The 26,369-nt window shown below is 43.9% G+C and overlaps 1 protein-coding gene across 1 annotated transcript in view; it reads right to left on the bottom strand.

The window, feature by feature from the left end:
* LOC123750800 (piggyBac transposable element-derived protein 4-like) overlaps nucleotides 1-26,018 on the bottom strand; it is a 131,329-nt gene extending 105,311 nt beyond the window's left edge. Inside the window, exons 1-2 of the mRNA XM_069338120.1 lie at nucleotides 25,841-26,018; nucleotides 24,510-25,777 (exon numbers count right to left, since the gene is read on the bottom strand). Coding sequence (XP_069194221.1) covers nucleotides 24,510-25,777; nucleotides 25,841-26,018 — 1,446 coding nt within the window. The remainder of the gene's footprint in view (nucleotides 1-24,509; nucleotides 25,778-25,840) is intronic.
* Between the last annotated feature and the right edge of the window lie 351 nt (nucleotides 26,019-26,369).

The following is a 26,369-nucleotide window of genomic DNA, read 5'->3' as shown; positions in this document are numbered from 1 at the left end:
GAGTGGGCCTCTCGGGCAGGCCAATCACCTCAACCACCATCCCCAAAAGCTCACAAGCAATCCAGCTGGGATGGCCCCTATGTAGACCAAGTTGCTGCAGAGTGCCTGGGTGCTGCAACAACACAACACGACATTGCTCGCCTCACAGCAGTAGCAGCCCCACATGCAGGGGATTTCCTGTTAGCAACTCCAATGTCGGCAACTGGCACGCGTCTCACACCACACGCCCTCCGAATTGCTGTGGCCCTCCGCCTTGCTGCCCCAATCCACACCAGATATCGGTGTATTTGCGGCGAGGTGGTGGCTGACAGGTACGGCCACAATGGCCTACTCTGACAAAGCACAGAGGGATGGCACTCGAGGCACAGTGAAGTTAACAATATCATCTAGAGGAGCCTCACCACATCTGGATGCCCAGCTGAAAGAGAGCCCCGTTACCTAACGCCCCGTAACTCTGATGCTCTTATTGGTCGCCCGGATGGTATCACAGTGAACCCCTGGAAAAATGGCAAGCAGTTGGTATGGGACTACACATGCGTATCAACCCTGGCTAACACCTACATTGACCTCAGTGTTGCACAACCAGGTGGCGCTGCCACCCACAGGGAAGCAGCCAAATCCCGTAAGTATAGAGAACTGGATCACCACTACAATTTTGTCCCCATTGCTTCTGAGACACTCGGCGCCTGGGGTAAAAGTGCTACCAGTTTTTTGAAGGAACTGGGTTCTAGGCTCACTGAAACGACAAGGGACCCTAGAGCTGCCAGCTTTGTTTTCCAGCCCTCAGCATTGGCGATACAGAGGGGAAATGCGCACTGCATCCAGGGTTCCTGCCCGCCATCTGAGGAGCTGGAGGAACTCGACAACCTATGATAACCATCTTTGTAACCTATATGTAACTCCTTTTTTGTAACAAAGATCAAATAAAGCAAATATATATGTGTACATACAAAAGAATGGGGGTGGTAGGAGAAGATAATATTAGTGTTCAGTGAGAAACCCAAGGTCTCCTCTGAATACTTTTTATTTTCTTCTCCGAGGCTATGGGTCCCCACATTGGAACCAGAGGTGGTACCCTCACAAAATTTTATATTATATATATATATATATATATATATATATATATATATATATATATATATATATATATATATATATATATATATATATATATATATATATATATATATATATATATATATATATATATATATATATATATATACATACATACATATACATACACACACACACACACTAGCTGTACCCGGCTACGCGTTGCTGTGGCTCAGCAACGCATGTGCGAACAACAGCAACCTTCCCCCTGTCTCCCAGTCCTCCCCACCATTCCCCCCTTCCCTGTCCTCTCATCCTCCCCACCATTTCCTCCCCTCCCCCATCCCTATCATCAACTACTCAACCGTACCCTCGTCCTCTCCCCCCTTCCCCCCTACCGTTCCCTCCTCCCCAGTCCCCTCGTCCTCCCTACCATTCCCTCCTCCCAGGTCCCCTCGTCCTCTCCAACATCCCCCACTTCCCTGTCTCCTTGTTCTCCCGCACCAATCCCCATTCCGCTGTCCCCTCGTCTGTACCATCCCCAACTCCTTCCGTCCCCTCGTTCTCCCCACCATTACCCTCTCCCCTTTTCCCTCGTCTTCCCCCACTCCCATCCCCTCGTCCTCCCCACAATTCCCCAATTCCTTGTCTGATGCATACCCAAATGATCTGATGTTTTCATCAGAAAATTGGGAACATCAAATGATTGGATGTTCCCACCACTGAAATATAGGAAAAACAATTAAACAACGAAATGAAAAAATGAAACAATAAAAAATAAACTATACTCACGAAATTAACGGTCAAAGCTCAATTCCAATGCAATGTCACAAAATAATTAAATCAAAATGAAAATTATTTGAAATCTATGAAAATTCAATTTATCCATGAAATCGGAAACATTGAAATGGAGTTGAAACATATTTGGTAAAGTGTGATTTACTCTTACGTGCAACAGATGGTGCTGTTTTTTTTTTTTAATCATGTTTTTACTATACACACAAAATGAACGATATGGAAAATAACACAGCTCAATTCCAACACAATGTCACACAAAATAATTCAATAAATATTAAAATTAATCGAAATCTATGAAAATTAAATTTATCAATGCAATCAGTAACATTGAAATGGAATTCGTAACATATTTAGTATTACTTGTGTGTTGCTATTACCTGCAACAGATTACACAATTTTTGAAAAAAAAAAATGTTTTTTATCTGTCACAGGCGTGGCGTTTATATAGTAGCTATATAGAAACATGCGCCTATTCGAATGGAACCTTGTGTCAAAATTTCAAAGCAATCAGTGAAGAACTTTGGGAGATTACTGCATGTGTTGCTCTTACATCCAACAGATGGCACTGTTTTTCAAAAGTAACTAAGTAATTATCAAAAGAAGGCACCAAACCGGGAAGGCTATGTAGCACCATCAAATACGCAAAAGAATCAGAGGGCGCTAAATATCACCAAGGATGCCAATACGAGAACAAAAACGCATAAGGCAAACGATATCAAAAGTATCCGAGTCACCAAGAATTCTATCGAGGGACAGGTGACCGCGAGGGGTGGTCGGAAAGCCAGACACACGCTCGTCCTGGAAGTCAGGACATTCAAGAAGGACATGCACGACCGTAAGAGGGACAATGCAACTAGGACAATAAGGAGCAGGGCGGCGCTCCATCAAGTGACCATGGGTTAAGCGAGTATGGCCAATACGCAACCTCGCCAGAGCTGTTTCCCACCGCCGGTTACGGTGGAAGGAGGACGGCCACGAGGAAACACAACATTTAAGAGTACGTAGCTTGTTACCAGGAACAGACAACCAAGAAGCCTGCCAACGGGTAAGGACTGAGGAATGGATAACCGGGTAAAAGTCGGAATATGGAATGCCTTTACGAGAGATGGGACAAGAGCGGACAGCTTCCTTAGCGGCAGCATCTGCACGCTCATTTAAAGACACACCAATATGGCTGGGAACCCAACAAAACTCAACCGACTTAAATTTACTGTGAACGAGAAACAGCCAATGCTGGATCTCGACAACTACTGGATGAACCGGATTAAAGGACCCGAGAGCCATGAGGGCACTACGAGAGTCAACAACAACCACAAAGGAAGACTGACAACGAGAAAGCAGGAGACGAAGAGCATAGAGAATAGCATAAAGTTCCGCTGTAAAGATGCTAGTCTCCGGAGGCAAGCAACACATATAAGTGCGATCAGGAAAAACAACAGAGTAGCCAACACCGTCCGCTGATTTAGACCCATCGGTGAAAACAGAAACGGAGCGGGAGTGAGAAGAAAAGTGCTCGAGGAAAAGGCGTTTTAGAACCTTAGGAGGGGTAAAAGCTTTAGTGATACGGGTCAAGGAAGTACAAAACCGCGGAAGAGGGACCCTCCACGGGGGCAAAGAAGGAACAACACGAGGAGAAACATCAGAAATACGAACGGAGAGAGAATCCTGTAGGCGAGATAACCGGACAGAAAGAGGGAGGTGGTGAAGAGGAACAGGAACCGCAGGAGGGGTAAAAGTTAAAGCACGACAGAGGCGAGAGGAAGGATGTTGCAAGGACCGCGCAAGATAGCGAAGACAGTAGCGATCACGGCGGTCCTGGAGAGACAGGAAGCCAGTGTCAACATACAAGCTAAGGATGGGAGTCGAACGAAAGGCACCAGAACTGAGGCGCAACCCAATATGGTGCAAAGCATCAAGATGGCGAAGAGTAGAAGGAGAAGCAGACGAGTAAGCAGGGCAACCATAATCGAGCTTAGACAGGACGAGAGAGGAATGTAAAGCAAGGAGAGTGCGCCTATGTGCCCCCCAAGAAGTATGGGACAAGACCCGAAGGAGGGTAAGGGCCTTAGAGCACTCAAGACGGAGGTAAGAGATATGGGGAGACCAAGACAAACGAGTGTCAAGCAATAACCCCAAAAGCTTCGCGGAATCTTTGTATTCAAGGGGATGACCATAAAGTGACAAAGAGGGACGAAGAACAACCCGTTTCCGCGTAAAAGTCATGGCACAAGTCTTAGAAGTAGAGAACTTGAAGCCATGACCTGTGGCCCAAGACGACATGGCATCAATTGCAAGTTGAAGCCGGCGTTGAAGGAGAGGCGAATCATCACCCTGACAACAAAGGGTAAGATCATCGACATAGAGAGCGGAGAAGACACCAGAAGGAAGAGAGGAAAGAAGACCAGTGAGGGCAACCAGAAAAAGAGTAGTGCTCAGAACACTACCCTGGGGCACACCTTCGTATTGCTGAAAAGAGGGAGAGAGAGCGGTACCAAGGCGCACCCGAAAGGAACGACGAGAGAGGAAGCTGCGGAGAAAGAGAGGGAGATGACCACGAAGGCCAAAAGAATGAAGTTGAGATAGGATATGATAACGCCAAGTGGTGTCGTAAGCCTTTTCTAGGTCAAAAAGGACGGCAACAACGGAGGTCTTCGCAGCAAAAGCAGTACGAATATAGACCTCCAAGTTCACCAGGACATCTGTCGTGCTGCGGCACTTGCGGAAACCAAATTGAGAAGGGGAGAGGAGGTGATGGTGTTCCAGGAACCACATCAGACGAACGTTAACCATACGTTCAAAGAGTTTGCAGACACAACTTGTGAGAGCAATAGGGCGAAAGTCCTTAGGGGAAGTACCCAGAGACCCCGGTTTGCGAACAGGGAGGACAACGGCATCGAGCCAGTCCTCAGGGACTGACGACGACTCCCAGATCCGATTACACAGACTCAGTAAATACTGAGACGTGCTCGGAGGGAGATGGCGAAGCATCTCATAATGAATACCATCGGAGCCCGCCGCCGTAGAACCGCAGAGGGCCAGGGCAGAACGAAGTTCAGAGAGAGAGAAGGGATCATTATAGGGAAGCTGAAGATGAGTGCAGAAATCTAAAGGACGAGACTCAAGGACAGGTTTACGAAGAAGGAAAGATTGGGGAAGATGAAGACCAGAGCAAACAGAAGAAAAGTGGGAACCCAGTTCGGAAGCGACCTGCAACGGGTCCGCCACAAGAGTATCATGGAGGTGAAGGACCGGTGAAACATCGGGAACGAACTTACCCGCTATCTTGCGGATACGCTTCCAGATCTGGGCCAGAGGGGTTTCGGACGTAATTGTTGAGACATAAGATGCCCAACATTCACGTTTAGCCGTACGGATGGCCCTACGGGCCACCGCACTCGCTTTCCGAAAGAAAAGAAAAGAATCGGTCGTCTGCCTACGGCGGTGTCTCTTCCAGGCTGCGCGCTTACAGCGGACAGCCCGAGCACAGTCCGCATTCCACCAGGGAACGCACTTCCGTGGACCCCGAGAGGAAGAGCGAGGAATAGAGCGGAGGGCAGCGTTGAAGACAGTGTCATGAAAAAGGAGAAGAGCGCGAGAGAGAGGCAGAAGGGAGAGGTCAGAGAGAGCAGCACTGAGGGTAAATAGGGTCCAGTCTGCCTTAGCAAACTGCCACCTAGGGAAAGAGAAGGAAGGGCGAAAAGAGAAAAAGGAAACAAGGATGGGGAAATGATCACTTCCATGGAGGTCATCAAGAACCTGCCACGTGAAATCTAAGTATAGAGAAGAAGAGCAGAGAGAAAGATCAAGACAAGAAAGGGTGCGAGTCCGAGAGTCCAAATGAGTGGGCTCACCAGAATTCAGAAGAGACAGGGAAGAAGAGAGGAGAAACGGCTCAAGGAGGCGACCCCGGGTATTCGTCAGAACGTCACCCCAAAGAGAATGACGACAATTGAAGTCACCCAGCAGGAGCACAGGCTCCGGCAAGGAGTCTAGGAGGTGTTTCAAAACAGGAAGAGAGAGCGGGACACTCGGGGGGAGATAAATGGAACAAACTGTGTACCATTTCCCCACAAAGATACGAGCAGCAGAACAATGGAGAGGCGAAGGAAAAAGTAAAGGAACAAAGGGAACATCAGCCCGAATCAAGAGAGCAGAAGAATTAGAAGCCCCAGCAATGGCTGGGGAGGGGGGGAGAGAAAGGAATAGCCACGAAAACGACCAGGACGAGCACCAAGCATTGGCTCCTGGAGACAGACACAAAGGGGCGAAAACCGCGAAATCAGAAGTTGAAGTTCGAGGAAATTGGCGTAATAACCTCGAACGTTCCATTGAAGAATGGACAACGACGAGAAGAGAAAGGACAAAAACAGAGAACAAGGAAGAAACAAAGGCGAAAGAGCAACAGAGCACGTTAAAGAATATCAGGGTCGGGATCAGGGTCAGCAAAGTCAGGGTTAGGGGGCATGGGTAAACTGAGCAAAAGACGGAGGGAAGGAAACGGGAGAACAGATCAGAGGTGGGCGGGCAGGGTCCGGAGGAAGAGGAGGAGACAACGGAGAGGAGCAGTCAAGGACAGCAGCAGGAAGAGGGGGAGTAGAAAGAGGGGAGCGCACCCCAGCAAGAGCAGCAACCGAAAGGGAAGCAGGGGCCAAAGAAACCTCCATAGCAGGAACAGGGGGCGCAAGCACTGAAACGGGAGGGGAAGGAGCAACAGAGCCAGAAGGAGGAGCTGAGGAAGAAAGCGAAGCCTTCTTACCCGCCGGGGAAGAAGAAGGAGAGGAGCCAGGCTTACGCTTCTGACTTAAAGAGACCGGTGTCCCAGCAACTACGTACCGGGCAACGGATTCCAGTGTCTCAACAGGAGAAGCCGAACGAGAGCACACACGACAGCCGTTAGGAGAGCGATGGACATCCGCCCGCACCGACAGGCGGTGGGGAGAGCCGATAGATGGAGGAAGAGGATGGGAAGGAGGATCGGAGGGGGACGAGGAAGAAGACACAGAAGACACGACAGACCGGGTAGAAGGAAGGGGAACCCCAGACAGAGGACCAGGAGGAGGATCCTTCGGGAGAGAACCCAAAGGAACAGAGGAGGGGGCAGTGGGCGCATCAGGGTCCAAGGCCCGGAAACGGTTGTGAGTCTGAGGAAGGCGGGAAGGACGAGGAGAGGAAGAGCGCAACACACGAGCATAAGAGATATTAGCATAAGGCGGGAGCCGGCGAACCTGGCGCCTCGCCTCAGGAAAAGATAAACGCTCCCGGTGCTTCAGGTTGAGGACGGCTGCCTCAAGCTTGTAATGGACACACGCACGGGAGAAGGTAGGATGGGCCTCACCGCAGTTGAGGCAACGAGCCTGGGGAGAAGTGCACTCCGACTTAGAGTGACCTTCGCCACCACACAAAGGACAGAGAGAGACAGTCCCAGAGCAGCGGAGGGCACCATGCCCAAACCTCCAGCACTTGTTGCAGAGCCGAGGAGAAGGAATGTACTCCTGGACAGAGCACCTGGCACCAGCAAGAATGACAGAGGGTGGAAGGGTCCTACCATCAAAGGTAATCTTCACAACCCGGAGGGGTTGACGGCGACTACCACGAGGGGGACGAGTAAACGTGTCCACCTGGAGAATAGAATGGCCCTGGGCAGCGAGGATATGTCGAATATCGTCGTGGCAGTCGCGCAGGTTCCGAACACCGGTCGCAACATGGGGCGGGAGCAAAATAGTGCCAACACTGGCATTCAACTGAGCGTTCTTCGAGACCCGAACGGGGGTCTCGCCAAGGCAGGATAAGGCAGCCAAGCGGGAAGCAGCATCCTGAGAAGGAGCAGCAACGACACGTGTACCAAGACGAGTGGGGTTGAAAGTAATGGAGGCATCCACGGAATCAATGAGATGTCGATGGAGGGAGAAATCGTCAGGAGGCGCAGAATCAAGAGGGAGGAGATCAAAATATTTGGCCCACGAAGCGGGACCAAACAAGGCTTGATAGGTAGCAGAATTGGAAGGAATCGAGCGAGGGCGGCCGTGACGAGGACGGCGGTGAGAACCCCCAGAGAGAGAGGGGTTAAAAGACGCAGTAGTTACAACTAGAGAAGGAGCCGCGCCAGGGGACGAGGTAGTCACCACTGGGGGCTTGGGGCTCGACCCAACCACAGAGGAGGGAGGGGAGCCAGGGGAAGGAGTCAGAGAGGCCAAAGGAGGAGCAAGGTCGGGGCCCAATGCAGCGGAGGCTACAGAGCCCGGTCTTCCAATACGGACCAACTCGGGGGCTTGGTCGCCCACCCCACGAGCCTGAGAAGGTAAGCCAGAAGCAGCCGAAACAGGGGTTATCATCTTGACGAAAAGAAGAATTCATTCACGAATGTGCCCCCACACCCACCATGGAGCCACAATTAGAGGCAGGACACCCAACAAGAAGCTATCGCCGATCTTGTCGGGGCCTCCTAGGGGTGCGTCGTGAGTATACGCCCCACAAACGCCACCTTAAGAAACCGACAGTCCGTCGAGATCGGGTTCAGTGACGAAAGGGGGATTGACAATAAAAGGTTCCCCTCGCTCTCGACGTCGGGTACTACAGTTCTACGGGTGCAAGAGTATGCCTCCTCAAGCACCCGGGCGTCAAAATAGAAGAAGTCCAAGGGAAGAACCAGAACGAGCAAAAGGTCGGCAGGAAACGGCAAGCAGATAGGAGAAGAGGGGGGAGAAAAACGAAACAGAAGGAAAAGGAAAAGATGCCCAGCAGAATTGGAGAGGACGGCAGCAGGAGCACAAGGCTAGAAAAGGACAGAGGACTGTCCCAATAAGCATCATACTCCGGCAGCCGCCCACGAAGCCCCCACACGGCGACAACGAGCTGAGCGGGGAGGGGGACTGTTTTTCAAAAACAACATTTTTTTTTTTTTTTTTTTTCTGTCACAGGTAAGGCATGTATGTAGTAGGTACATAAAAACAGGTGCCTATTCGAATGCAACATCATGTCAAAATTTCAAAGCAATAGGTAAAGAGGTTTCAAAGATTTCTCTCACACGAAAAACTCATGAAAAACATAGTTTTTCAAAAATCATGTTTTTTCCGTCACAGACGTGACATCAATATGCTATGTATATGAAAACCTGCTCGGATACGAATGGAACATTGTGAGAAAATTTCAAAGCAATCGGTGAAGAACTTTCGGAGATTAGCGATTTTGAACAAACGAATATTTCCATTTATATATATATACTAGCAGTACCCGGCCACTCGTTGATGTGGCTCAGCAATGCATGTGCGTTGCCAAGTCACAGCATCTTTCCCTGTCCCCCAGCCCTCCCTACAATTCCCCTTCCCCCTCACACGTCTCCTCGGCCTCCCAACCATTCCCCACTCCACCGTCCTCTCGTCCTCCCCACCATTCCCCACTCACCCATCCCCTCTTCCTTCCCACCATGCCCTACTCCCCTCTCCCTTTGTCCTCTCCACCATTCTAAATTCCCCATCTCCTCGTCCTTCCCCACCATTACCCTCTCCCTTGTCCCCTCGTCCTCCCCACCATCTCTCACTTCCGTCCCCTCGTCATCCCCACCATTCCACACTCCCTCGTCTGATGCCTTCCTAAATGGTCTGATGTTCCCATCAGAAAATTGGGAACATCAAGTGATCTGATGTTCAAATCACTGAAATATAAGAAAACAGTTAAAAAATGAAATGAAAATATGAAAAAGTAAAAAAATTAACTATACTCACGAATTGAACGGTATGGTAAACACAGCTCAATTCCAATACAGTTCACAAAAAATAATTAAATCAAAATGAAAAGAAATCAAAATCTATGAAAAATCAATTTATCAATGCAATCAGAAACATTGAAATGGAATTGTAACATGTTTAGTATAGCAAACTATACTATAATAATATAAATAGTATATATATATATTGTATATAAATAATATAGCAAAAATAGTATAGCAAAAAGAATAGCATGTGTGTTCCTCTTATATGCAACAGATGGCACTGTTTTTTCAAGAAAAGCATAGTTTTGCCTGTAACAGGTGTGGCATCTATACCTATACTTACGAAATGTACGATATGGTAAACAACACAGTTCAATTCCATCACAATGTCATACAAAATAATTCAATAAAAAATGAAATAAATAGAAATCTATGAAAATAACATTTATCAATGCAATCGGAAACACTCAAATGGAATTTGCGACATGTTTAGTATAGCGTGCATGTTGCTATTATGTGCAACAGATGGCGCTGTTTTTCAAAAACGCATTTTTTACCTGTCACAGAGGTTGCAACAATATAGTAGGTATATAAAAAGACGCGGGTATTCGAATGCAACGTCGTGTCAAAATTTCAAAGCAATCGGTAAAGAGGTATAGAAGATTTCTCTGACATGGAAAACACAGTTTTTCAAAAAAAGCATGTTTTTTCCGTCACAGACGTGACATCAATATAATATGTATATAAAAATCTGCTCGGATGCGAGTGGAACATTTTGTGAAAATTTCAAAGTAATCGGTGAAAAACTTTCGGAGATTAGCGATTTTGAACAAACAAGCATTTCCATTTTTATTATATACTAGCTGTACCCGGCCACGCATTGCTGTGGCTCAGCAATGCATGTGCATTGCTGAGGCACAGCAATCTTCCTCTTGTCTCCCAGTCCTCCCCACCATTCCCCCTCCCCCCATCCTCCCAACCATTCCTCACTCTCCTGTCCATTCTTCCTCCCAACCATTCCCCATTCCCCTGTCCCCTCGTCCTCCCCACCATTTCCTCCCTCCTCCATCCCTGTGTCCTCCCCACCATCCCCAACTCCACCGTCCCTCGTCCTTCTAACCATTCCCAACTCCACCGTCCCCTCATACTCTCCTCCATCTCCCACTCCCCTGTCCCCCGGGCCTCCTTATCATTCTTCTCTCCTCTGTCCCCTCGGCCTCCACACCATTCCCCTATCTCCTGTTTCCTTGTCCTTCCCATCATTCTCCATTCTTCTGTCCCCTCGTCCCTACCATCCCCAACCCCCCACCTCCTCGTCCTCCTCACCATTACCCCCTTCCTTGTCCTGTCGTCCTCAGTACCATTCCCTACTCCCGTCCCCTCATCCTCCCCACCATTCCCCACTCCCTCGTCCGATGCATTCCCAAATGATCTGATGTTCCCATCAGAAAATTGGGAACATCAAATGATCTGATGTTTCCATCACTGAAATATAAGAAAAACAATTAAAAAACGAATGAAAAAATGAAGAAATAAAAAAATAAACTATACTCACAAAATGAACGGTATGGTAAACAACAAAGCTCAATTCCAATGCAGTGTCACAAAATAATTAAATAAAAATAAAAATAATTCGAAATCTATGAAAATTCAATTTATCAATGAAATTGGAAACATTGAAATGGAATTGTAACATATTTAGTATAGCGTGAGTTGTTCTTCTTACGTGCAACAGATGGCGCTGTTTTTCAAAATGCATGTTTTTTACTGTCACAGGTGTAGCATCTATACTTATACTCACGAAATGAATGGTATGGTAAACAACACAGCTAAATTCCAACCCAATATCACACAAAATTATTCAATAAAACTGAAAATAAATCGAAATATATGAAAATTTTATTTTTCAATGCAATTGGAAAGACTGAAATGGAATCGTAACATATTTATTATAGTGTGTATGGCTCTTACGTGCAACAGATGGCACTGTTTCTTAAAAAGAAGAATATTTTTACCTTTTACAAGTGTGGCATCTATACTTATTCTTACGAAATAAACAGTGTAGTAAACAACACAGCTCAATTCCAACTCAATGTCACACCAAAAAATTAAATCAAAATTAAAATAAATAGTAATCTATGAAAATTCAATTAATTAATGCAATCTGAAACATTGAAGTGGAAATCATAACATATTTAGTATAGTGTGTTTGTGTTGCTATTACATTCAACAGATGGCGATGTTTTTTCTTTAAATTATGTTTTTATTTGTCACAGGTGTGGCCTCTATATAGTAGGCATATAAAAACAGGCGCATATTCGAATGGAACGTTGTGTCAGAATTTCAAAGCAATCAGTGAAGAACTTTGGGAGATAACAGTGTGTGTTGCTCTTATGTCCAACAGATGGCGTTGTTTATCAAAAAAACATGTTTTTTTCATGTCACAGGTAAGGCATGTGTACAGTAATAATAGAAAAACCATGCGCTTTTTCAAAAGCAAAGTTGCGTAAAAATTTCAAAGCAATCGGTAGAGAGGTTTCAAAGATATCTCTCACATGAAAAACACAGTTTTTAAAAAAAAAAAAATGCATGTTTTTTTCCCGTCTCAGACGTGACATCAATATAATATGTATATAAAAACCCGCTCTGATGCGAATGGAACAGTGTATGAAAATTTCAAAGCAATCGGTGAAGAACTTTTAGAGACTAGCGATTTTGAACAAACGAACATTTCCATTATATATATATATATATATATATATATATATATATATATATATATATATATATATATACATATATATATATATATATACATATATATATATATATATATATATATATATATATATATATATATATATATATATATATATATATATATATACAACTTTAGAACACTTTCCCACCAGGAGACTCGAACCCTAGCCAGCACAGAAGCCTTCCAGCAACTGGCATAACAGGTACGCCTTAACCCACTCCACCACCTGCTCAGACCCTTAAAAGAGATGGTAATTTCGGAGTATTTATACACTCCAAAGACCACCACCTCCCAAGAGCACTAGAGCAAGTGAGGGGTCATTTTTACGTTTTTTCATCAAGTCCCTGTTAATATGGGAGAACACTGTGTCTATGCTTAAAGCACAACTCTCCTAAACACGAGAGTGAAGTATACAACTTTAGAACACTTTCCCACCAGGAGACTCGAACCCTAGCCAGCACAGAAGCCTTCCAGCAACTGGCATAACAGATACGCCTTAACCCACTCCACCACCTGCTCAGACCCTTAAAAGAGATAGTAATTTCTCTTTTAAGAGATGAGGTAAGAGATGGTAAGCATTGACACAGTGTTCTCCCATATTAACAGGGACTTCATGAAAAAACGTAGAAATGACCCCTTACTTGCTCTACTGCTCTTGGGAGGTGGTGTTCTTTGGAGTGTATAAATACTCCAAAATTACCATCTCTTTTAAGGGTCTGAGCAGGTGGTGGAGTGGGTAGGGGGGTTAAGGCGTACCTGTTATGCCAGTTGCTGGAAGGCTTCTGTGCTGGCTAGGGTTCGAGTCTCCTGGTGGGAAAGTGTTCTAAAGTTGTATACTTCACTCTCGTGTTTAGGAGAGTTGTGTAATATATATATATATATATATATATATATATATATATATATATATATATATATATATATATATATATATATTAGTATATTTTGGTAGCAGTCTTTCCTGTAGACATATATTATTAAATATGACCGAAAAAGTAAGATTAATAATTCTAACACGAACAGGATTCTATATGTTTACTGGAAAGACTGCTACCAAAATATACTAATATTAAAGCACACGACTCAGCAGCAAGGAATCAAGCCTTCACGATAAAATATCGCCAGGATCTGATTCGTGATCAGATATACAAGGCAGAGAATGAAATCAAAGACAACAAAACGCAACTTCTTCATGCTACAAACGAGTGGAGAAATAGCAACATCGACGAAAGTATCCGTACCCGCATTGAACAAAACCTCGACATCCTCACAGACCGACATCACCTCAGCACTGAAACAAGGATTATCAAGAAACTAACAACGTTATATGGAGGACCTATGGCAATTCCACGACCAAGAGATGGCTTCCTGAACCTTGCAGGAATTAACCTCACTGAGGACCAAGTCACTCTCCTAAATCTGGGCATAAACTGTCACGTTATGTCCAGACCGAGTGAGATGGCCCGGAAAGTGGAGTTGGAAATTCTGTTGGACGACATATTCGACCTCGAGACACAAAAGAAGGTCACTACCAAAGATACCTTACAAGCAGAACTTATTGCGGAAGGAGGAAAGAATCGAGGCAATTACAGAAGCACCATACTGTCCCCCGAGCTCAAAGCGGCAGCTAAAAGCCTTCGTGAGAACAAGGAGATAGTTGTCAGGACAGGTGACAAGTCGCCAATATACGTCATTCTTAAAAAAGACGAATATCTGGAGAAAATGAACCTCATACTCTCTGACCAAACTAAATTCCAAAGGGTAACGAAGGACACTACAGCCGAATTGAAAGCAAAGGTCAACAAACTGATCGAAACTGTGAACGCCAAGAAATCAGGACTCCACCTGCCAAAGATCATTGGGGAATATAAACCTGGATATGCGTATGGAAATGTCAAGACACACAAGCCTGGAAACCCACTTCGGCTAATCATTAGCCAGATACCCACACCCACGTACAGACTGGCGAAGCGACTCAACGGCCGGCTGACTCCTTATGTCCCTTGCGCCTTCAGCCTGAAGTCTCCAAAGGAATTTGTTGATTTACTGCGGGGCACACGGGCCACAGGGATAAGAGCCTCGTTGGACGTAGAATCACTGTTCACCAACGTACCTGTGGACGAGACAATCGGGATGATAGCCGACAGAGTGTATCGTGATCCAGCCTGTACGCCTCTTGACATACCAGAAAATATTCTAAGGAAACTACTCCAAGCTTGTACTAAAGAGGCACCCTTCTTGAGCCCGGATGGGCACATGTATAAGCAAGTAGATGGGGTCGCCATGGGTTCTCCCCTAGGTGTCCTGTTTGCAAACTTCTACATGGGTACCATCGAGCAAAAAGTCTTAGTCGACATGAACTTGAAACCGGCCATATACTGCAGGTATGTTGACGACATTTTTACACAGGAACCTGATGTCAGACATCTGCAGGAGCTGAAGGAGGCATTTGAGCAGAGTTCTGTGCTGCGTTTCACTTACGAGATGGAAAAGGATGGGAAGCTGCCCTTTCTAGATGTAACAGTCATGGAAAAGAGCGGAGGTTTCCACACTGCAGTCTACACTAAGGAAACGCACATAGGAATGTGCCTAAATGCCAACAGCGACTGCCCAGACAGGTACAAAAGGAGTGTTGTTAACGCATATGTCGACCGTGCTCTCAGCCACAGCTCAGAATGGAAGCAAGTCGACGAAGAACTCTGTAGGGTAAGGCAGGTCCTAGTCAACAACGGCTTCTCCAATGGTCTCGTCGAAGACATCATAAGAAGGAAAGTGAAACGCCATGCAACCTCTGAAGAGACAACTAACACAACACCTATACCCCCTATTAGACTATTTTACAGGAACTTCTTTTCCACAGCTCATAAAACGGAGGAAAGGGTCCTGAAAGATATTGTTAATAGAAACGTTATCCCTACAGACAAAAATCAGAGGATACAACTGACGATTTACTATAAAACCAGAAAAACGGCCAGCCTACTCATGAGAAACTCTCCAGACACAAAGCAGAACGCTTTAAAAGAGACCAACGTCGTCTATGCCTTCAAATGCCCTCTTGGGGACTGTAAGCTCCAAAAAAAACAGTATATAGGCAAGACAACAACATCTCTTTCTAGGCGTTTAACGATGCATAAGCAACAGGGCTCCATTAAGGAACATATAATCTCTTCCCACAACCAAACCATCGCCAGAGAAATCCTAGTAAACAACACAGAAATCATCGATAGATACAGCAATAGCAGGCGGCTTGACGTTTGCGAGGCACTACACATTAAGAAGTCAACACCAGCAATCAACAGCCAATTAATGCACAACTATATTCTACCCACCTCAAGACTCCGCTCCAATATAGAAGCATCAAGAAATATGGACCAATAGGCTTTCTACAATCACTTCCATTCAATACCCATTGTTTCGTGTTCTGTCTTGTGTTGATGAATTTAATACCCTATTAAAACCACCTCACCCCATCCACCTCACTAAAATGTAGATAAAAACAAATCGGAGATGTGTAAGTTCTATTCAGTTGTATGTGTAAACTAAAGTCTTTGAAAATGTAATAAGTTTTACGAAACGCGCTCAAGTGTCGCGTCAGACTAGAAATAAAAATGAATTTTGGAGAATTGATTTTTGAATTACCACCAATAGTGAAAAGAAATGTACGAAAGATTGAGAAAATTCGTGTTAGAATTATTAATCTTACTTTTTCGGTCATATTTAATAATATATATATATATATATATATATATATATATATATATATATATATATATATATATATATATATATATATATATGTATATATGTATATATAAGCACTTCTCAGCCTACTATGCAGGGCCCCGATTTGCCTAATAAGCCAAGTTTTCATGAATTAATGTTTTTTCGACTACCTAACCTACCTAACCTAAGCTAACATTTTCTGCTACCCTAACCTAACCTATAAAGATAGGTTAGGTAGGGGTGGTTAGGTTCGGTCATATATCTACGTTAATTTTAACTCCAATAAAAAAAATTGACCTCATACATAATGAAATGGGTAGCTTTATCATTTCATAAGAAAAAAATTAGAGAAAATATATTAATTCAGGAAAACTTGGCTTATTAGGCAAATCGGGCTTTGTATAGTAGGCTGAGAAGTGCGTTCTGGCTACTAGGTACGACATATATATATATATATATATATATATATATATATATATATATATATTATATATATATATATATATATATATATATATATATATATATATATATATATATATATATATATATATATATATATATAACCTGAAAACTCACACACCAGAAGTGACTCGAACCCACAAATGCAAACAAGCCTGAATGGTCCCCAGGACAATATGCAACTGAAAACTCACACCCCAGAAGGTATGGGTGGTTCAAATAGCCTCGGCTATCACCTCATTATGTCCGGTCGTGATGGTCAAGTGGATTAAGGCGTCTTGTACATACCAGTTGCGTGGCTCCTGGGAGTATGGGTTCGAGTCCACTTCTGGGGTGTGAGTTTTCAGTTGCATATTGTCCTGGGGACCATTCAGGCTTGTTCGCATTTGTGGTTCCTCACGTGTGCCCCAAAGAATGAGGTGATTTGGTAAAATGCTATGCCCAGATTACTATCCGAGTGCCGGCGGTGGGGTGGTTCAAATAGCCTCGGCTATCACCTCATTATGTCGGTCGTGATGGTCAAGTGGATTAAGGCGTCTTGTACATACCAGTTGCGTGGCTCCTGGGAGTATGGGTTCGAGTCACTTCTGGGGTGTGAGTTTTCAGTTGCATATTGTCCTGGGGACCATTCAGGCTTGTTCGCATTTGTGTTCCTCACGTGTGCCCCAAAGAATGAGGTGATTTGGTAAAATGCTATGCCCAAGATTACTATCGAGTGCCGGCGGTGGGGTGGTTCAAATAGCCTCGGCTATCACCTCATTATGTCCGGTCGTGATGGTCAAGTGGATTAAGGCGTCCTTGTACATACCAGTTTGCGTGGCTCCTGGGAGTATGGGTTCGAGTCACTTCTGGGGTGTGAGTTTTTCAGTTGCATATTGTCCTGGGGACCATTCAGGCTTGTTCGCATTTGTGTTCCTCACGTGTGCCCCAAAGAATGAGGTGATTTGGTAAAATGCTATGCCCAAGATTACTATCCAAGTGCCGGCGGTGGGGTGGTTCAAATAGCCTCGGCTATCACCTCATATGTCCGGTCGTGATGGTCAAGTGGATTAAGGCGTCTTGTACATACCAGTTGCGTGGCTCCTGGGAGTATGGGTTCGAGTCACTTCTGGGGTGTGAGTTTTCAGTTGCATATTGTCCTGGGGACCATTCAGGCTGTTCGCATTTGTGTTCCTCACGTGTGCCCCAAAGAATGAGGTGATTTGGTAAAATGCTATGCCAAGATTACTATCCGAGTGCCGGCGGTGGGGTGGTTCAAATAGCCTCGGCTATCACCTCATTATGTCGGTCGTGATGGTCAAGTGGATTAAGGCGTCTTTGTACATACCAGTTGCGTGGCTCCTGGGAGTATGGTTCGAGTCACTTCTGGGGTGTGAGTTTTCAGTTGCATATTGTCCTGGGGACCATTCAGGCTTGTTTCGCATTTGTGTTCCTCACGTGTGCCCCAAAGAATGAGGTGATTTGGTAAAATGCTATGCCCAAGATTACTATCCAAGTGCCGGCGGTGGGGTGGTTCAAATAGCCTCGGCTATCACCTCATTATGTCCGGTCGTGATGGTCAAGTGGATTAAGGCGTCTTGTACATACCAGTTGCGTGGCTCCTGGGAGTATGGGTTCGAGTCACTTCTGGGGTGTGAGTTTTCAGTTGCATATTGTCCTGGGGACCATTCAGGCTTGTTCGCATATATATATATATATATATATATATATATATATATATATATATATATATATATATATATATATATATATATATATATATATATATTAGGGAATAGCAGTTGTGCTTCAGGAGGACGATGTCACTGATGTACTAAGAGTGATGAACGATCTCTTGATCGCCAACATCAATCACTCGCTCACTCGTGGCTCAGTACATTTTCTGTTTCGTCAATTCAAATACTGGTGCTGGGCTGCCCGAGGGTCAAAACTGCACTCAAACTCAACTCAATCAAGCAATGTGGGTGATGGATATCCACGATTGAGAGATCATCAATCTCTCTTACCACTACACTTCTCACTGGTTTCTTGGGCTTGACTGACAGTTTTATGTGGTTAAAATAACTTAAACAATGATTAAGATTTAAGTCGAGTTAAATCTTTTATATATAAAATGTCCAGCACGACTGAACATTTAGCGACTCTACAACGCTATTATTATCTCGTATTTTTCAATTAAATACAATCATGTTATACACTGGATGCTATATATTGTATTCATACATTCTTTCTGGTTCATAATTGACCACAAATAAATTTATGTTGGTGTGAAATTACAATCCTTGCTCTGGCGGGGTTGCTGGCTCTGGCCGGGTTGCTGGCTCTGGCCGGGTTGCTGGCTCTGGCCGGGTTGCTGGCTCTGGCCGGGTTGCTGGCTCTGGCCGGGTTGCTGGCTCTGGCCGGGTTGCTGGCTCTGGCCGGGTTGCTGGCTCTGGCCGGGTTGCTGGCTCTGGCCGGGTTGCTGGCTCTGGCCGGGTTGCTGGCTCTGGCCGGGTACTGCTCTGGGTGCTGGCTCTGGCCGGGTTGCTGGCTCTGGCCGGGTTGCTGGCTCTGGCCGGGTTGCTGGCTCTGGCCGGGTTGCTCGTTATGAGGTGGCAGTTCGTTCTAATGTGGTTTGTTCACTCTGGCGTGATTGTTTGTCCTGGCATTACTGTTCGTTCTGAGGTGGTTGTTCACTCTGGCGTTTTTGTTCATTCTTCAATGGTTGTTCACTCATTGTGGTTGTTCACTATTTCATGGTTGTTCAGTTTGGCATGGTTGTTAATTGTAGTATATACAGCTTAGTGAGTACTTTATAGGGGGGGGGGGAAGAGTACTCGCTAAGATGTACCCTTGAAAAGGGTCCCAGGGTCCAAACTAGAAAAATCCTTGCTAAGTTGTCACTCTGAAAAGGGGTCCCAAGGTCTGGCCTCGAAAATTACAGCTAAGCCCTCAACCGTTTTTGGTAAAATCGTCTCAAGTACATTTTTATAGAATATGTTTATTAGGAGTTTGTTACATAATTCCCAATGTTAGATGTAAGTTCTTCACACGTTTACAAGTGTACGTTCTGCACTAACTATGCATTTTCCGCGGATTTTAAGTCATATATCAGACATAGTATGAAAAGAAAATAGAGTTACCGAGCTCGGCTTCTGTCCACCTAACTTTTCTCTCGTAACTCCGTTACTATCAACCCAATATTCGCGGAAATTAGAACAGGTATATTTCGGACGTAATAAAGCAAGCTAAAGAAAGTACCAAGCTCCAGGTCCCGTCCTCTGCCTTAGTTCACTATCATAATTTCGCTATTAACAGTTCAGATTCCATGAAACTTTAAAAGACATATTTCATATATAATAAACAAGATAAAGTTAGTTCTCAAGATATAGCTCCAGTTTCCGAATCAGTTTGCTCATGCATTTTGACTGTTAACAGTCCAATTTTCCTGAGATTTAAAACATATTTCATTTGTAGTAAACACGATCAAGGCAGATATCTAGCTCCAGCTTTTGTCCCCCCGCTTTGGTTCACTCCTATAACTTCGCTATTAAAAATTCAAATTCCATGAGAATTAAAACCGCTGTATTTATGATGTAGTAAATGAGATCAAAGCAATTACCGAGCTCCAGCTATTGCCCCCGTCTTAACTGTCTCTTGCAAGTTCCTTTTTACATATTAATTCTCCAGAGAATTAAAACAGTTATTTCAGACGCATTAAGAAAAGAAAATAGAGTTACCGAGTTTCAGTTCGGTTTTAAGTAAGTTTGTATGTGCAAATTTATGCAATTTATGTGAAGTGTTATAAGTGTTTTATATAAGTCTGAGCATATGTTTGTGTAAGTTTGAGAATAATTGTAGGTGTAGGTAAGAGAGTGATATATTTATATTTTGTGCAAGTATTTATGAAATTTGTATAAAGTGAGTGTATCATGGGTATTTTATGAGAGTCTTTAGTATGAAAGTTCTGATTTGTAGTTGTAAGTGTGAAAGAATGTTGTCTGGATAAATAAATAAATATATAAATAATAAATGAAGAGTTGATGTTTCAGAGAGAATAAGCTGTTGTTTTAAATAAGTTATGTTACATAAGTTAGGTAGGTGTGGTTAAGGAAAGCTACGTTGTAGAGGAGATAAGTTAGTAAGTTAAATCATGTAGAACAGGTTAAGGAAGTTGAGTAGGTTAGATTAGGCAAAGGGAAGTTTTGTTAAGTTAGGTTTGGTAAGTTATGTTGATAAGGTTAGGTACGTTTCAATATGTAAGATAAGTTAGTAAGTTAGGTTAGGCCACGTTAGGTAAGATACATCAGGTAGGCTAGGTTATGTAAGTTGGGTTAATTAAGTGAGGTCAGAAAATTTGGGTAAGTTATGTAAGTTAGGTAAGTTACATCTGTTAGGAAAGGTAAGGGAAGCTATGTTATGCAAGTTATGTAAGTTAGGTAAGTTATGTGAGGTAGGATAGGTAAGGTATGTTATGTTATGCATGCTATGTTAGGCAAGTTATGAAATTTAGATAAATTACGTCAGGTATGCAGGCGATGAGTCACAATAACGTGGCTGAAGTATGTTGACCAGACCACACACTAGAAGTTGAAGGGACGACGACGTTTCGGTCCGTCCTGGACCATTCTCAAGTCGATTTGAGATTTACGTCAGGTAGAGAAGTTATGTTATGCAGGTTATGTAAGTTAGGTAGGTGAGGTTGGAAGTTATGTTATGTAAGTTAGGATATATTGGGATAGGTAAGTTATGTCAGGTATGTTAGGTTATGTAAGTAACATCAGGTAGGGGAGGTTAGGTAAGATTTATAAGTTATGTTATAGAAGTTATATTAAATTCCGTGAGGTAGGTGAGGAAATGTAAATTGGGTTAGGAAAGTTACATTAAGTTAGGTTAGCTCAGGTAAATCAGGTTAGTTAGGATAATGCATTGTTGTTCAGAGAATAGTTTTAAGATAAAGTGGATTTTAACAGAATAATAAATAATAGAAATGCAAGTTTGTTAATGGAATGTTAAACGAGTTACTTAAAGAGCAGCGGTGTTTTGTGAGTTATTATTAACAGAGGTGAAACAGTGATTGCAGTTAACATGTTTACCATAGTACCTCGGTATTAAGTTGATATAAAGTTTTATCATAGATAAAATATAAAGGTTATCTTGAGATGATTTCAGGTCTTTTTGGTGTCCCCGCGGCCCGGTCCTCGACCAGGCCTCCACCCCCAGGAAGCAGCCCGTGACAGCTGACTAACGCCCAGGTACCTATTTTACTGCTAGGTAACAGGGGCATAGGGTGAAAGAAACTCTGCCCAATGTTTCTCGCCGGCGCCTGGGATCGAACCCAGGACCACAGGATCACAAGTCCAGTGTGCTGTCCGCTCGGCTCCCCCTAGAAAAGGTATGAAAAGTTATTGAATAAAAAAGTTAAATTACGAGATATGTCTCAGGTAAAAGTCTTTTTCGTAATAATATATTTGACTGAGAAAAACTACTGCTCAATGGAAGCTACATAATTAAGAAATGTTACAAATGTTGATAAAAGTTTACATGTTTGGTTTGAAATAATACTTAAAGTTGTTTGCGACTACATACAGACATGTCTTTGTAAGTTTATCACAAACTATAGTTGAAATATGAAGCAGGAACGTTACCCTTGACTATTGAAGGTGAATTCTTAATTAAGATGAGACTTCGTCTCATGGAACAGATAGAATCAGAACATTATAGAGATGTAGAATTGGGGAAATGAGAATAATACAGTAAATAACTTGGAAATTAAGTGAAAGAGTAGGGGAAGTGACGGGCCAAATGCATGTGGAGTAGGCTGGGTAAGTGAGGGGAAGTGCGTGCGGCGCTGAGGGGGTGAGGGTGGGGGAAGATAAGGCCACAGTGAGCTGGGGGGTGTGGGAGGAGATAAGGGAGTAGACGGGTGCGGGTGTGATGATTAAGGAGGAGGCAGGTGTGGTGGTGGGCGGTTAGGAGGGTAAATGGAGGGAGGAAGAGAGAGAGATAGACAGAAAAGGCATGTTATGACAAATTAACCATACCTGGAGTGTGTTTATTTACATACATATGTACGCACGCACACACGAGTATTGAAAGAGGGGTTATGACTCAGTTTTACCTTCAATGATATGCATGTACTTTAATCTGGGAAACATTTAATTAATAACCACACTTTAGTGCGCGCGGCACTAGCTGAAAAAAAGTGGGTTGTGCGCGCGGCGTTCTGGGCGCTCAAGCGTAAACACAAAAAAGTTTATAATCTTTTCACGCTCCTAACATCAATTCTCGAGCTACGTTTTTCATTTTGGTATCAATGCGTTGGCAATAAAATTCTCTACAAGATCATATGCATAAAATGTCACCCAAGCATTTGGTATCCCACCACGAAGTAAATAAACACGAAGATGACTCGCCGTGACACCCAAACAGGAAGTAAATGTTCATACTCTTTCGTTTGTTGCCAGCCTCACAGTCATCCTACAGCGCTCATTTGATATCACTGAACTCGCAATAAAATTCCCCACCCAGACATATGCCTATCAATGTCTAATTATGGTATCGGGTGGCCCGCACGAGTTTGGGAACTGGGCGAAGCGTTAGCCCTGATTTCAGCAGGGACGACACTGGTGTGATGCAGCGCTTTGAATGTTTATACTTATTTCACTGTCCTGACATTATTTCTGGAGCTACGTATTTCATTTTTATAGCAATGTGTTCGCAATAAAAGTTCTATAAGAACATGGGTAGAGTTGGCCAACACAGCGTCAAATAAATTTGCGGCGAATAAAATCTTACGCGTGTTTGTACCCGTGAACGTCAAAAGTTTTTACTTTGCTCATGTTTTTTCAAGTTCATACTTGTTTCACACCGTTTTTTTTTTGTATAGTGTTCGGAATAAAATTCCCTACACAGACATATGCATATCATATACAATTCCTTGGAATTCACAGCTGTAGAGATGACGGAAAACACACAACCGGAACCCGCTCTTGACACTCCAACTCACACCCGCAACACCCACAAAAAAAGTTTCTCTTGTTTCGTGTATATTTACTTTAGTTTTCATGCTACAGTTCTCATTTAGGTATCAAAATATTCATAAGAAAATAGACTACAATACTAAAACAATCTAAGACAATTATGTGTACTTACCAAAGCAAAGACGATTGTAGTAAAATAAGTTGAGCATTTTATCTCCACTCCACCTCCTTCAGGTACTGATTCCTGAAGTTGCTCAACAGATGTTCCTAGGTGGAGTGAAGCTGGTGCGGGTGGTTATTTCTTGTCCACCCAATACACCCTTTTCCTGTGATAAGTGGTGTAACAAGGTATGACGCAAAGTGGAACATCGCATGTCTTGCACGCTATACCAGTTTCCTTCCTGATACCCGACTTTGCACACACTTCACACTTGCGACGTTTGGGGATTTTTACCAGCTCATGTTTCAATTTATAGTTCAGGCGAGTCTCTGCTATAACAACACGTCGCTGTTTTCTCTGGGTTGGCAATAGGCTACTGTCTGAATCGTCGCTCTCACTATTGTTTTCAAACACTAATGTGGAATATGAATTATCTTCATCAGATTCAGCTTCAGCACTAGGTGTAGACGTGAAGAGAGGGCGCCTCACACCCGACGGACCAGGTGTTGACGGGTCAGCAGCAGGATACACAGGACCAGTGTCATCATTTATGTCTGGAGCATGAACTAGATGTGGAGATGGTGTAGTTGTTGCAGGCCACTCTGCCTTGTCAAATTTCAATAAAGACCAAATAGCAACTTCATGGAACTGGAGCAGAGTTAGTTTCCTTCGATCATCTGTGTTGGCCTTGTACAATGCATAAGCGTTTTGCAATGTCATTTGCAAGAAATAAAATGTTATTTTCTTCGTCCACTTGTGACATTTCCTGGCGAAATGGTAATACTTTACCATTTGATCAAAGTGGTCAACACCCTTCATGAACTTATTGTAGTCAACAATTGCCTGTGGTTTGTTCACCACAACCTGCTGTAGTCTTACTGTTCCATCTGCCCTGCGAACTCGTTTTCTTTTCTGAACTTTCTTTGTGTCTGCATTGATTAGGTTGGTAATCATAGAGACAACTCGCTTGTCTTTCCACAGCAGAATGAAGGTGTTGTCCTTGCGGCGGTAGACTATAGTATTCACATCAATCTTACTCTTCACAAGTTGTTGCAAGTCTTTTGGGGCGCCACGTAAGAGTCTAATTGTTCCACAGGTGTACACCCCCACTTCTCGCAACTTCTCTGTAAGGGTAACTGAGTTGTAATAGTTATCCATATAGAGGTGGTGCCCCTTGTTCAACAATGGCCGCATCAAACTAGTAACTGTTTCAATGATTGTTCTACCAATGCCAGAGTAAACCTCAAATGAATAAATGTAGCCAGATGTTGATTCGGCTAGCATATAAAATTTGACGCCATATTTGTCTGGTTTGCTTGGATTGTACAATTTGAACGACAGCCGGCCTCGCCATGCCATTGTGCCTTCATCCAAACAGAACTCTCTCATTGGGTAATACACTTCTTGAAAACGGTGTCTTAGGTAGTCCATCACTGGTCTCACTTTGATCAATTTATCTGTATTGTCCACTGGCACCGCATTGCTGTTGAACGCATGAAAAAACTGACCTATGTGCTGAAACCTTCTGCTCGTCATAAACATGTCGAAGAATCTTGTATGCCATGATTTATTTGTCTGCCAATACATGCGCATAGTGGGGTTTTTTGTTACTCCCATCAACATACACAGTCCTAAGAATCTGGCCATTTCTTTCAACTTCAATGGTTTCCAAATATCATCAACATTTTCATTAGCCAGGTTGAATAATTGTAAAGCGTACAGATTGGTTTCATATGCCAAGTAATGAATCAGCTCACGAGTAATAAACAACTGAATATATGCAAGTGCACTAGTTGGTTTTGTAATCTTTAGCCCTGGGCTTCCAGTAAAATCATCGAACACTGGTGGAACATTGTCCTCAAGCCACCCACCACTGGCCCCAGGCTTGCGAGTACGTACCGAACACGTACGTTTGCGAGGAGGCTGGGGTGCCTCATCTTCGTCACTAGGTTCATCCTCACCTGATATATCAAAGCTAGAATCACTACCACTATCAACAAATGGGGTTATTTTCAAACGACGAGTAGGATGTCGTTTACTTGGCTGGATTTTAGGAGTGCACGCACCACGTGTGCGCCTTGTGGTGAGAGGCGGCGGTGCTGGTGCCCCCTCCTCCTCCTCCTCAGTTTGGCTTTCAGTCTCATCCTCTGTTGAGTCATCCCCAAGGGGTCTACGGCCCCCAATTTAAAATTCTTCTTCTACATCCTCACCTTCTGCATCACTTCGTTCATTTTCAGCTTGATCAAAGGCATCCAAGACATTGGGAATCTTGGTGGGAGTGAGCCTCACACCAGCAAACCTCCTATAGATGGCGGTAATCCTGTCTTTTCCACTTGATTCTGAGGCTCCTGTAGCCGAAACACCGCTTGGGCCTGGTGCTGGATCCATTATTGATGAATTTAGTGGGTTATAAACACACACAACGGATAATAATCCTTGAAAACGTGCGAGTTTGGCGGCCGAGGGGATAGAGATCCGATCGCTCCACGTGACAACAAAACAATTGGCCTGTCACGTGACCCAGTAGGCCGACGTGACTTGCGGCTCCCCGAGAGAACGGGAATTTCATGGCGCGGAGTTTGAAACAAACCCGAAGTTAATCAGATTTAAACTGGATTTTTTACAAATATTTTAAACCGCACCGTAAAATTACGTCGTGATCCGACAAGCGGTTAAGGAAAACGCCCGTAATTCCAACTCGAAAATCCAGGAAAGGTTTTGTTCCATGTCCAAATTTCT

Source organism: Procambarus clarkii, chromosome 39 (genome assembly GCF_040958095.1).
Source record: "Procambarus clarkii isolate CNS0578487 chromosome 39, FALCON_Pclarkii_2.0, whole genome shotgun sequence".
Classification (NCBI taxonomy): domain Eukaryota; kingdom Metazoa; phylum Arthropoda; class Malacostraca; order Decapoda; family Cambaridae; genus Procambarus; species Procambarus clarkii.
Note: the sequence above shows the minus strand (reverse complement) of the source record. Positions and strands in the feature narration are given on the sequence as shown.